This window comes from Halichoeres trimaculatus, unplaced genomic scaffold (genome assembly GCF_033239565.1).
Source record: "Halichoeres trimaculatus isolate MK-OKI-2021-1 unplaced genomic scaffold, fHalTri1.1 fHalTri1_scaffold_10, whole genome shotgun sequence".
NCBI classification, from domain to species: domain Eukaryota; kingdom Metazoa; phylum Chordata; class Actinopteri; order Labriformes; family Labridae; genus Halichoeres; species Halichoeres trimaculatus.
Genome location: NW_027437187.1, coordinates 34,975,502 through 34,986,618, shown reverse-complemented (window position 1 = coordinate 34,986,618; position 11,117 = coordinate 34,975,502). Strand labels below are relative to the sequence as shown.

The 11,117-nt window shown below is 39.7% G+C and overlaps 1 protein-coding gene across 1 annotated transcript; it reads left to right on the top strand.

Moving 5' to 3' along the window:
• The first annotated feature begins 754 nt into the window (after positions 1-754).
• On the top strand, positions 755-6,449 carry cav2 (caveolin 2). The gene is made up of 3 exons (XM_074676830.1): positions 755-1,049; positions 1,266-1,453; positions 5,280-6,449. The coding sequence occupies exons 1-3, from the start codon at positions 900-902 to the stop codon at positions 5,428-5,430; spliced, it is 489 nt and encodes a 162-aa protein (XP_074532931.1). The 5' UTR covers positions 755-899; the 3' UTR covers positions 5,431-6,449.
• The last annotated feature ends 4,668 nt before the right edge of the window (positions 6,450-11,117 follow it).

The window sequence follows — 11,117 nt, the reverse complement described above, 5'->3', positions numbered from 1 at the left end:
TTTCATCAGCATCATACAGGATATTTTCTGGACTGACCAGTGTAATGTGGCTCATATCAAGTATAACAAGACATTTTTTACTGAGTAATAAGACTAAAACACTTGTTGAGCGCTGTATTTACATTTTTTTTATTACGTCCACCCCTGCCCTTCAAAATGTCTGTGCACGCCACTGGAAGTAAATATGCCAGACCTGTATTCTTTAGTAAACAAACATGTATGTTGCAGAGTGCATTTGAGGCCAGACACACACTCATCTCCATGTGAAAGAGCAGCTGCCTGAGGAGAAAAAGCTCCTCTGTTGGTGTTGAGGTGTCTGAGGAGTTATTCTAACTATGCTGGCTGAGCTCGGAGTGTGACACAGCCAGAGGGTGATAAATCCACACACACAAAGGAAGTTGGTGGTTCATCAACTCAACAGGTTGATAAGTGTTGTTTTCACAGATAGTAAAGCAGACATTTATGGATCAACATTAAGCAGGTCTTATGGGGTTATGGATCTATTGTGTAATTTAAAGGTAAAAGAAGTTGTGTTTTTGGAAATATTGTCACCAAATTCACTATTTTTTTAAAGGATTAGTCCCAAAATCTAAAGAGAGCCTGCAGGTCAGATCATGCGCATTAATCACATGTCTGAAGAGGGCCAGCGTGCTCAGATGGTTTAACCCTGAGGGCTCCTGGGTCTTCATGGTTCCTAACTGGAGGCCCGGGTCCTGCACAGTAGCTTCAGTCATCACACAGCTCGTGCACTGCTCTGGGGAAGTGACTCTGAGCTTGTTGTGTCTCCTCGGCCCCACGCTGCGCTGCTTTCCATACGGGGCGGGGTGCCGCGCAGTCCGGCGCACAGAGCAGAGCGCACCGTCACCAGCCGCTCTCCCTGCTCCGTCTGAGCGCTCAACATGGGTCTGGAAAAGGAGAAACTGGACACCAGCATCATTATGGACGAAGAGGAGTTCAACAGGTCGATTGAACCCATCCTGTCGAGGAAAGGGAAAGTTTACACAGCGGAGCCGGATCGAGATCCACACGATATCAACGCGCACTTGAAGGTAGAGTCTGAACACAGGGCGGAATCACTCTCCGAAACTGATACTGTGCTTGTAAACTGTACTCAGGTTGTGTAATGAACTGTAACAAACTACTGTACCCTCTTTGTTTTCACGTATCAGCCTGTAAGGGCAGCGTGAATACCTGGAAGTCGCGTCACTCCATCACCCTTACAGTAAGCGCTCACCGCCTGTCCCTGTGTGTGTTTGATCTGACAGGTCGGCTTTGACGATGTCATCGCGGAGCCCTTCTCCTCTCACAGCTTTGACAGAGTGTGGATCGGCAGCCACGCCGCCTTCGAGCTGGTCAAGTTCATCTTTTACCGGCTGCTGAGCACGCTGCTGGCCGTGCCCATGGCGTTCATCCTCGGTGTGGTGTTCGCGGTGCTCAGCTGCATCCACATCTGGTAGGAAGAGGCTCCTTTAGACCTGCAGCTTTCTGTTTGTGTGATGGTAAATGAGTCTGACTGATGTGGAACAGGGCCAAACAGTTCTCATACAACACTTAATGAGAGTCATCCCCATGTTTGAGAGATGGTTCACTGGAAATAACTGAAATCTTATCCAGTGTTTTTGTCTCATTTTCAGTAGAAAATGTCTTTTTAGACTTAAGATGAGCCACATCCAAATTAGCAGTCCAGAAAAATGTCTTATTTAAGTTATTTAAAGACAAAAATGAGGTCTGAATTTCTTGTACCAAGTGAAAAAAAATCTTTCAATGGACTAAGAAATAAGTTACTTGTATTAAGACATTAATCTACACTGTAAAAAGTGATTTCACACATTTGTTGTCCTAACATATCTTAAGTCAGTATGACAAAAGATCACTGAAATTGTTGTGTTAACACATAATTATACGTTGCATCATCTCATCTGCCAAAGCTCTATGTCTGTTAACTTGACAGTGATTCTTTTTAAAATACAGCACTGTAAAAATATACACTGTAAAATGACGGTAAGGTACCTGCTGCCAGTACTTGACCGTTGTTTGACATCAAAGTAATTTTTGTTGTGATGGTGTTTCGTAACTATGAGGAGGAAACGCAGTGGATATGAAACCTGGCTGTACATTGAGATGTTATACTGGGAGAGATGTCTGTGCTCTGCTGCACAGACCAGGCGTCTGTGCTCCGGTGCACAGACCAAGCGTCTGTGCAGTGGAGCAGTATACACAGGGATTTTTACACTGCATTTAATGTTTATGCTAATAAATAAGATGTGTTGATGGGTTAGGGTTAGGACAGACAAGACAGCTGGTTGTTTCCATGGAGCATAAACAGCTGATCTGTGCCATTTAGAACACAGACAGCTTTTTTTCTAGTTCCATTATTTGGCAATTTATGTTGAATTAACTAAACTCAGTTAAAGCAACAAGATGACTTCAGTGAGTTGAGGTGAATCAACAAATTATTTTTAACAGTGTAATTTTTCTGGCTTCATTGGCAGATTTTCTTTTTCATCTTCCTTGTCTTTAAATAACTTAAAACAAGACATTTTCTAGACTGACCAGTTGAATGTGGCTCATATTAAGTGAAACGTGACAGTTTTTACTGAAAATAAGACAAAAAAAACTTGATAAGATTTCAGTTTTTTGCAGTGTTGGAGCTTGGAATGAAGACTGTTTTGCTAACCAACATCCAGAAAAAGATCCAAAGAGATTTGAAGGATCGTATGGGGTAACAGTATCCTATTTTAATAATATCACTCAAACATTGGAGCTCACATTCCTGTGTGAACAGAACAGGATCACTGCCGTGTCTGACTTTTCCTCAGGGGCTGCTGCTAATTGGCAGCGTACTTTTTCAGCCCCTTTAGGCAAACATTGACATAAGTTATTTTTACAGCCTGCGTCACATGCAGAAGAAGTTTGAAACATTTTGTCAGAGTTTTGTTTTTGCACCTATATTTGGATAGTTATGTCATGTTCATGTCGGCGTTATGCGCCTGCGGCAAGTCAGACCAGGTGGAGCTGGAGCAAATCATGCCATGAATGCATACGTTCCACAACTCACAGAGTCTGTTCATTAACACTTAATGGAACGATATTTGGAGCAATGAGGTAAGCACGGAGTGGAAAGTTAGGAGGAATGTTCCCCTGGTAGTGGAAAATAAAAAAAACGCCCCATGCCCTTTCCCAGCTAGCTGAATTCTAGCAGCTACACACGTTTGTTTGCAGACTGGAGTGTGACATTCTTCAGACAGAGATGAGAGCTGACCTTTAACCCCAGGTGGAATCACACATGATCCTTTCAATGCAAGGTGGAAAATCAAGTCAATGGAGGTACAGAGCTGGTCAATAGATGAGGAATGTCAGGAAGGAGATCACAGAGGGGTGCTGCTTCAAAGGAGAGCACAGCGTGTACGACGAAGTGTTTTATTTTTAGGTGACGGTGCAGAGTGAAGGTCACAGGCTGCAGGAGAGGAACAGTGATGTGAAACAGTTTTTTAAACCTGCACACAAATATCACACCATTATTCAAAATAACCTTTCAGGAAAATGTGACAAACCAGGAAAGTCTGGATCCTAATCTCACCCAACCTCGTAAAGTTGATGAGAATAAAAAAACACGTTTTGTACATTGCTGAGCAGCAGCCACACTTAGCTTCATCACAGAACACATGATCACACATCACAGCTGTAACATCTGCTTTACAGCCTCCTACGGTAACTCTCTAGGGACATACGGTTTAAAAAAGCAAAAACAAACAAGTATTAGCATCAGCAACTCCATAGCTTAAACGTCAGAAGAGATAGCAGATATCAAAACTTGAACACATTTTTATTTTTAAAGGTAGGGTCTGCAGGAATTTTCATTACTTGTTAGTAAACACAACATTCAAACTGGGCTCCTCCTCCTTGGCTCAGTGCCAGCAGCAGCCCACACCCACAGCCTCCAATCGAATCTAAGTGAACACACTCACTAGCCTAGCAACCACCTGTAGCATCACGTTTCTACGTGGGAGAGATTCGAGAGAGCACCTTACTTAGCATGTTAGCGCAAGCTAATCACGGGTATTTGACACGTGCCTGGTTAGCAGGAAGCTAACTCACATCACTCTTCGCCCTGTGTGCTCTACAAGTGAAAGTTGAGCCAAGCTTCTCCTTAATTTAGGAAAAAGCTTTATCTGGTTGGCATTTTGTTTCACTTTGGTTGTAATTTTTCTTCCTCCATACTACGCTATCGTAGCTACTCTGATTAGCTTCTTCCCTATGCTATCATCAACATGCAACACTGGAAATAACTGAAATCTTGTCAAGAGTTTTTGTGTTATTTTTCAGTAGAAAATGCCTTTTTAGACTTAATATAAGCCACATTCAACTGAGCAGTCCAGTCTTATTTCTAGTTATTTTAAAAAATCTACCAATGGTACAAGATAAAAATTACTTGTTTCTAGTTTTAAGCAAATTTTTGAGTTAATTTTTTCTTCTTCCATTGGCATTTTTTATTTTTTTTTACTTGATGCAAGCAATTCAGACCTCATTTTTGTCTTAAAATAACTTAAAATAGACTGAACGTTGCTCATATCAAGTATAATAAAACCATTTTATTGATATAAGACAAAAACACTTGATAAGATTTCCGTTTTTTGCAGTGAAAGTCACTTTTGCACTTGGCACGCTGTGATTGGCAGCGCTAACCACACTTACTCTCCACCCAAAAACGTCCTGGAACAACCAAAACATCAACATCCAGGCAGAGGAGGGGGTTTGAGGCAGACACAGACACTGACACACATGTATAGACGCCTTAAAAGAGACGACTGGGCAGGATTATCCTGTAGAAGTTGACTTTTTTATTTTTTGAAAAATCCTGCAGACTCTTCCTTTAAATCAAAACAAAACTTTTGTTTTGATTGAATGCTTCCTGGTTCCACTGTATGTGTGCATGGCAGACTGATTTTATGTTCCTTGATTGGCCTGTTAGTGTATTTTCCCGCTGGTCTGGGAGATTTTTCTTGAGATTCTCAGTCTTTCCTTTCAAAGACGACTTTCCCTGTAGGTTAAAAGTTTGTTGGGTAAAAGGAGACATTGACCTCTGATTGCTTAAGTGTGTAATGCAGCAACTTGGACCAAAAACCCTGGATTTACCAAACATTCAAATATTACTCTGTAGTCGTTTAAGACTCCAGAGAAAGAAAACCTCCAGGTGTAAACATCCATCAATGATAATTTCTGGCTTCCTCGTCTCTCAGCTGCTCTTCTAAGTCGACCTTTGACCTTTTTCCTTCCAGGTTGGTGATGCCGCTGATCCAGTGCTTCCTGATGCTCCTACCGTCGGTGCAGGTGGTGTGGAGGAGTCTGACGGACATGTTTGTGACGCCGCTCTTCCACAGTATGGGAAAAATCCTGTCCTCTGTTCAAGTGAAGACCAGCGAGAACTGAAACAGTTAGCTCACTGCGCCTACGGAGGACGAAATGTAGGATGGAGTTCAGCTCAGAGGTGGTGGTATGGATTTGACTGTTTGCAGAGGAAAGAAATTAAAGCAGAGCTAATTCTGGGGGAAAGTGAAGGAATCATATTCTGTTTTATTTGTCAGATAAATTCAACTTTTTGATAATTTTTTCCCCCATTTGAGCCTTGATATCTCTTCACCTGCAAATCAGCACATCTGTGCGTTCCTGACATCTTTATACAGGCTGAATGGTTTGATACCGTGTGAGTTATTTGCTGATTGTGGCCAAAATGAGTTCTTATCATTCCGATCCTTTGTGCCTGAAAGACGTAGAATCAGTTTATTATTAATGCTTGTTTTTACTGCTGACTCGCTGAGATGTAAGATTTCTGCTTTTTTATATATAAACTGTATATATTGCCAAACCTCCAGTTAGAAGTTGAATGTAATAAATCAAATACTATAGCAGAGTTCTGCAGTATGATTATTAGATGCTAAGATGCAGCCTGTTGCACATTTTTGAGCTTTAAATATTAACTGTAACAGCTGTGCTGATTCCACAGTGCATTGGTGATAATAATGATAATAATAAAGGGCATTTGCTTTATATATGTATATGGACCTGAGCTATAAAGTTGTTTTGAGCTTAAGATGATTGAATATGATCAGAGAGTTGGCTTTGTAATTTATTGGTCTTCTTTAAACTGACATTTGGTAACATTAAAGAGGGGTTATTGTGCTTCTTTTCACACTAGTGGTATCTTCACATAATTTACTGCTCAGTAAAATCCCTGTTTTTCTTCTCTTTGCTGTTTGGAAATCCCTTAATTCAGCTTTTGAAACACTTTGTTTAAGTTGCTGTCTCTTTAAGGTTTCCCACTCCACAGACCTCCTTCCTTCTGATTGGCTAGCCCTCTGGAGGCCCTGCATTTAAAAAAATGAAATCTTATCAAGTGTTTTTGTCTTATTTTAAGTAGAAAATGTCTTTTTAGACTAAATATGAGCCACATTTACTTGACCAGTCCAGAAAAAAAATGTCTTATTTCAAGTTATTTAAAAACAAAAATGAGGTCTCAACTGTTTGTAACAAGTAAAAATAAAAATCAAATAGCTTAAAACAACATTTTTCTGGACCGACCAGTTGAATACAGCTCATACCAAGTATAATAAGACAATTTTACCCAAAATAAGACAAAAACACTTGATAAGATTTCAGTTTTTTGCAGTGTGTTTAAAATATAAGAAAGCAGAATACCCCTTCTTTAATTTTTGCTCTGTGGTTGGCTGAAACTTTGAACCTGCAGAATTAACTTGGAGGTGCTCGTTGGTTGTAAAGTTTTGAGCTTTTTCCAGTCAGAAAAATCAGAGAACACAAGCTGAGCCTTCATGTGCAGTGAGCTTTTATGATGCTGAATTTAAAGTACGACTCTGCAGAGATTTTTTGCTTTTCTTCCTCTGATAAACATGTTAGCAAAGAGCTACTTGGTCGAACACCTAGCAGATACCAGTGCTGTAACATTTCTTCTCTCTTCTGAGAAGCCGTTTAAAGTTACTGAATGTGACACTTTCATTAGCAGCTAGTTTCTAACTGTAGCTTTATGAGAACAGCTGCCTGATAGGTCATTAAACAGGGTCCACGAGGTGCCTGTGTGGAGAGTCAAAACACACGTGGCATATGCTTTAAAAGCAGGTTGAGGAATTAAAACCAGCTGATGTAGGAGCTGCAGTGCTGGCTCAGTGTGAATCAAACTTATTTTCTTCAAATAAAGGTTTTATTTATGCTGAACATCTTTAAAGGAGTACCGACAGTATCATGAGGTAGACAAACTTTACGCTTACAGGAAGTTGGAGGGAAACTCTCCTGGTGTAAAATAAAGATTGTCATGAATCACACGAAAAACCGTTGGGTTAAAAATAACCTAATATGGGCTGTTTTATAACCCAACTGCTGGGTCAAATTAATTACAATTCTGGGTTATTTCAACTAAATATTTGTTCCATCTTCTACCAAAATGCTTGGTTAAATTAAACATTACACACAAAAATTAACAGTTGGTCTAATTTAACTTAATTTTTTAATGTATTTTAAAAAGCCAGGTAGAACATTGACAGCCAGTCCATGCAGTGCGCTACAAAAACTAAAATCTAAACAGGTATTTGTCTCAGTTTCAGAAAAAAAAAATATCTTTTTAGATTTAATATTAGCCATATTCTTTGACCATTTCAGAAAAATGTCTTATTTTGAGGTTTTTAAAGAGTAAAATGGGGTCTGAGCGCTTGTAAAAAGTAAAAAAGATCTGCCAGTGGGATAAGAGAAAAGTTATTTGTTTTTAAGACATTTTTCTAATTTCAAGAAACTTTTCACACACACACTTGTCTGGACTGGTCAGGTGAATGTGGCATAAAGTATAAGAGGACAATTTCTACGAAAAGTAAGAAATAAACTCTTGATAAGATTTTTTTTTCACGGTGTGGAACACAGACAAGTGGTGTGTGCTGTGGAGCACAGACAGCCGATCCATACTATGAGTACGCTGTACGAAAAAAAAAAAAAAAAGGTTATAAAAACATAAACGACGGGCAGCCACAGCTACAAAACAAAAACCTTTAAATAAAAGTAAAACATCCTAATTCAAACAAAGTGCAAATAAATCACGTTGACAGAAGTTTTCATAAAGAGTTCTATAGAAAAATACTAGTATTTGACAGATTTTTCCTGAATTTTCTATGATCAGACCTCCTCAATGTAGTGACAATGCAAAGAACTCTGCAGAAAAATACTGTTACTTTACGACAAAGTGCTTTTTGTTGCCATTGAGTTTTTAACTATGAGTTAGGAGGGGACACTGCGAATATAAGACCCTGCTGTACATTAAGGTATTGGGCTCGGGGAAATGGGCTGCCTGTGCGACACTGCATGGATCAGGTGTGTAATCTTCATTACACTGCATTTTAAAATTGACCAACACATCTCATTTATTAACACAAAACATACAATAAGAGTCACTGTATACATGGTCCACGCAGTAGAGCACAGACAGCCAGTCTGGTCCGTGCTGTAGAGCACAGACATGCTGTGCCCCCTGTACAGTGGAGTCTCATAACCACAGTGTCCCCTCCTCACTCATGGTTACATCGCAACAAAAATGACGTTGCTGTGAAATGACTGGAAAATAAGACATTTTGGAAATTCCAGTTACAAACATTAGATTGTCAGTACGGACATAAACCCTTATAAAACAGGCTACAAATTTAGTTACTGATAATTATTGTCATTTTACATCTATATGACTAATTCATTAACCCATGATGCGTATAACATTTCCCAGCAGTTTTTAGTGTGTGCTCTTCCTCATTTTCCATTAGAATTAAGCTGAAGTAGAAGCTGTACCTTATGGAATGTCTACTCTGACAGCCGACACGTCTGTGTTCAGGTTTTCTACATTCAGAAGAAAATCACAGCAGAGTTGTGCAATCGCTGAGGACAGGTGCGTGGTTACAGCTCTTCTCTCTTTACACTCATAGCCTGTAGCAAGAATCAACTTCAGCTCATCGCAGTTCCTCTTCAACAGTTATAAACCCCACATGAGATCAACAAAAAGAGTTTTCTAAGTGTCGCTTATTGCTGATATCCTCTTTGTATCTGTTGCTCTAACAAACCAAATGTTCTTCACGGCCAAAATAAAAAGTTTTTCCTCAAGGTCATTTTCTGTGTGTGGTTTCTCCTCTCAGGGAAGATGAGTGTGTTTGGGATAGCTCAGTGCCAGAAAGGTCTCGTAAATCACTTTGCTGAGATTGCATGAGACACTTTCCAACACACGGAGCTGTGGGTGGATGGAACATGACCTGAGGCCTCGCTGCGAGACCTGCAGGCCCGCACAGCATGAAGGGATCTGTAAGGGATGGGCCTTTCAAGCAGAAATGCTATCTGGTGTTCACTGCTAGCTACTTTCAGATTATTGTACAGTGAAACACAAATGTAGATATGTGGATATGACCAGTGTTTACACTTCATGATGACCAAGGGGAAAATTAGGAGGAATTAGGAGCTACACCGTTCTTGTTGATCACTTCAAAAATTTGTTTCCTCATGCTTGATGTGGCAATGAGACGATGCTGAAGAGCTAAAACCTGCTGATTCTCCAGTGTCCACGTGAAGCTGGCCTGGAAGTACCAGAAGTGGCAAACTCACCAAGCCAAAAAAAGGCGTTTTCATCGCAGAGATAAACATATTTAAAGCCTGGTACAAAAAAAATGTCTGAACCGCTAATTTCACTATCGACACACACTATACGGGGGTGATTTTTTTCCTGACTCTGCAGTCTAGAGGGTATTGAGATCACGAGTTTGCCGAATCAAAAGCACAGCTCAGGTCACATGACTCACAGGCACCCTATAGCTGTTACTATGGAGACTCAAAGCCCAACCAACTTCCTATATGGCCGTGACAGCCGATCTGCTTCAAAAATCCATTTCAGAAACAGACGGGTGATGTCGGGAAGACTACGTTCATTAATTAGACAGTCTGTGGTGTGAACTTTGCTCCAAGTGGTGAAGATGGATTCTTGGAGGATTATCCACTGACTTGAAATTATTTCTTTCTTCTTCTTCTTCTTCTTCTTCTTTTTAACTTTCCTCTTCATCCATCCCCAAAAGTTCTCAATGTGATTGATTTTAACCCTACTGGCAAATATAGTCACTGCATTTTTTTATTTTTCATTATGTTACTTCACAAATCTCTTGAAGTGTTGGTTTGACTTTGGGAGGCTAATTTAAGTTTTGAAATGAAAGAAAATGAAAAAAAATGAATTCATTAATCAATAAGAAGAAGGAAAATGACAAAAATAAAGAAGGAAAAGAAAGAACTGGGAGTATTAAGAAATGAAACTGGGGTTGAATGGATTTAAATCAGGGGAACATGCAGGTTGGTCCTGGAGAGTGAGGTTATTTTAATCAGGAGAGACTTCTACACCAGAAAGAGCAACAAACAGATTTATTGGAATAAATGCAAAATTAGAGTTTGGTGGTTGGACCCCATCAAGCGTTTTGAATGATAAATATAAGGGTTATGATGACGTTATGAGTTATGAATATCCCCTGATGGAGTCAAGAAGGCTGGAATTGATGATTTGGTGAGGGGAGCAGAGAACTGAGCGATGAAGACTGGAGGTGCTCGGGGAGGAGGAGGAGGAGGGTCGTGACATGAGCCTGAAAGACAAACTTTGACAGCTATGGATTGACTGGCTTATGATTGAAGCTGGGATGATTAGGGATGGGTACCTTATACATTTGAAACGATACGGTACCGATGCCCAGTACCTGGCAACTGGTGTCGGTACTTAACGGTACCAATTTTCAGTACTTTTTGTGTTTATGTGGTAAAAAATATCAATTTGTTTGAAAATAAGATGTAAAAAAATTTAGATTTTAACAAATGTATTCTTCGACATATATAGTCTTGCAATGCTGTGTTCATGTCCAGCATGAAAAATCTCCAACTCTTCCTCTCCCTCCTAGTCACAAGGATGCATTTAGGTACCTAAACATGGTACATTTCATACTTTCAGTCAGCATATCTACACGAAGTTCATGTTGTATTTAATTTATCTTATTAAAACTAGTTGTGATGTTTGCAATCTTTATTTTTGTATCTTGTTGTAACTTTATATCTTTTAT

Excerpts from the sequence above, each read along its gene's own strand:
- cav2 (XM_074676830.1), top strand. The coding sequence starts at position 900 with ATGGGTCTGGAAAAGGAGAAACTGGACACCAGCATCATTATGGACGAA. Across the intron at positions 1,050-1,265 it reads ATATCAACGCGCACTTGAAG|GTCGGCTTTGACGATGTCAT; the intron begins GTAGAGTCTGAA and ends TTGATCTGACAG. Across the intron at positions 1,454-5,279 it reads CTCAGCTGCATCCACATCTG|GTTGGTGATGCCGCTGATCC; the intron begins GTAGGAAGAGGC and ends TTTTCCTTCCAG.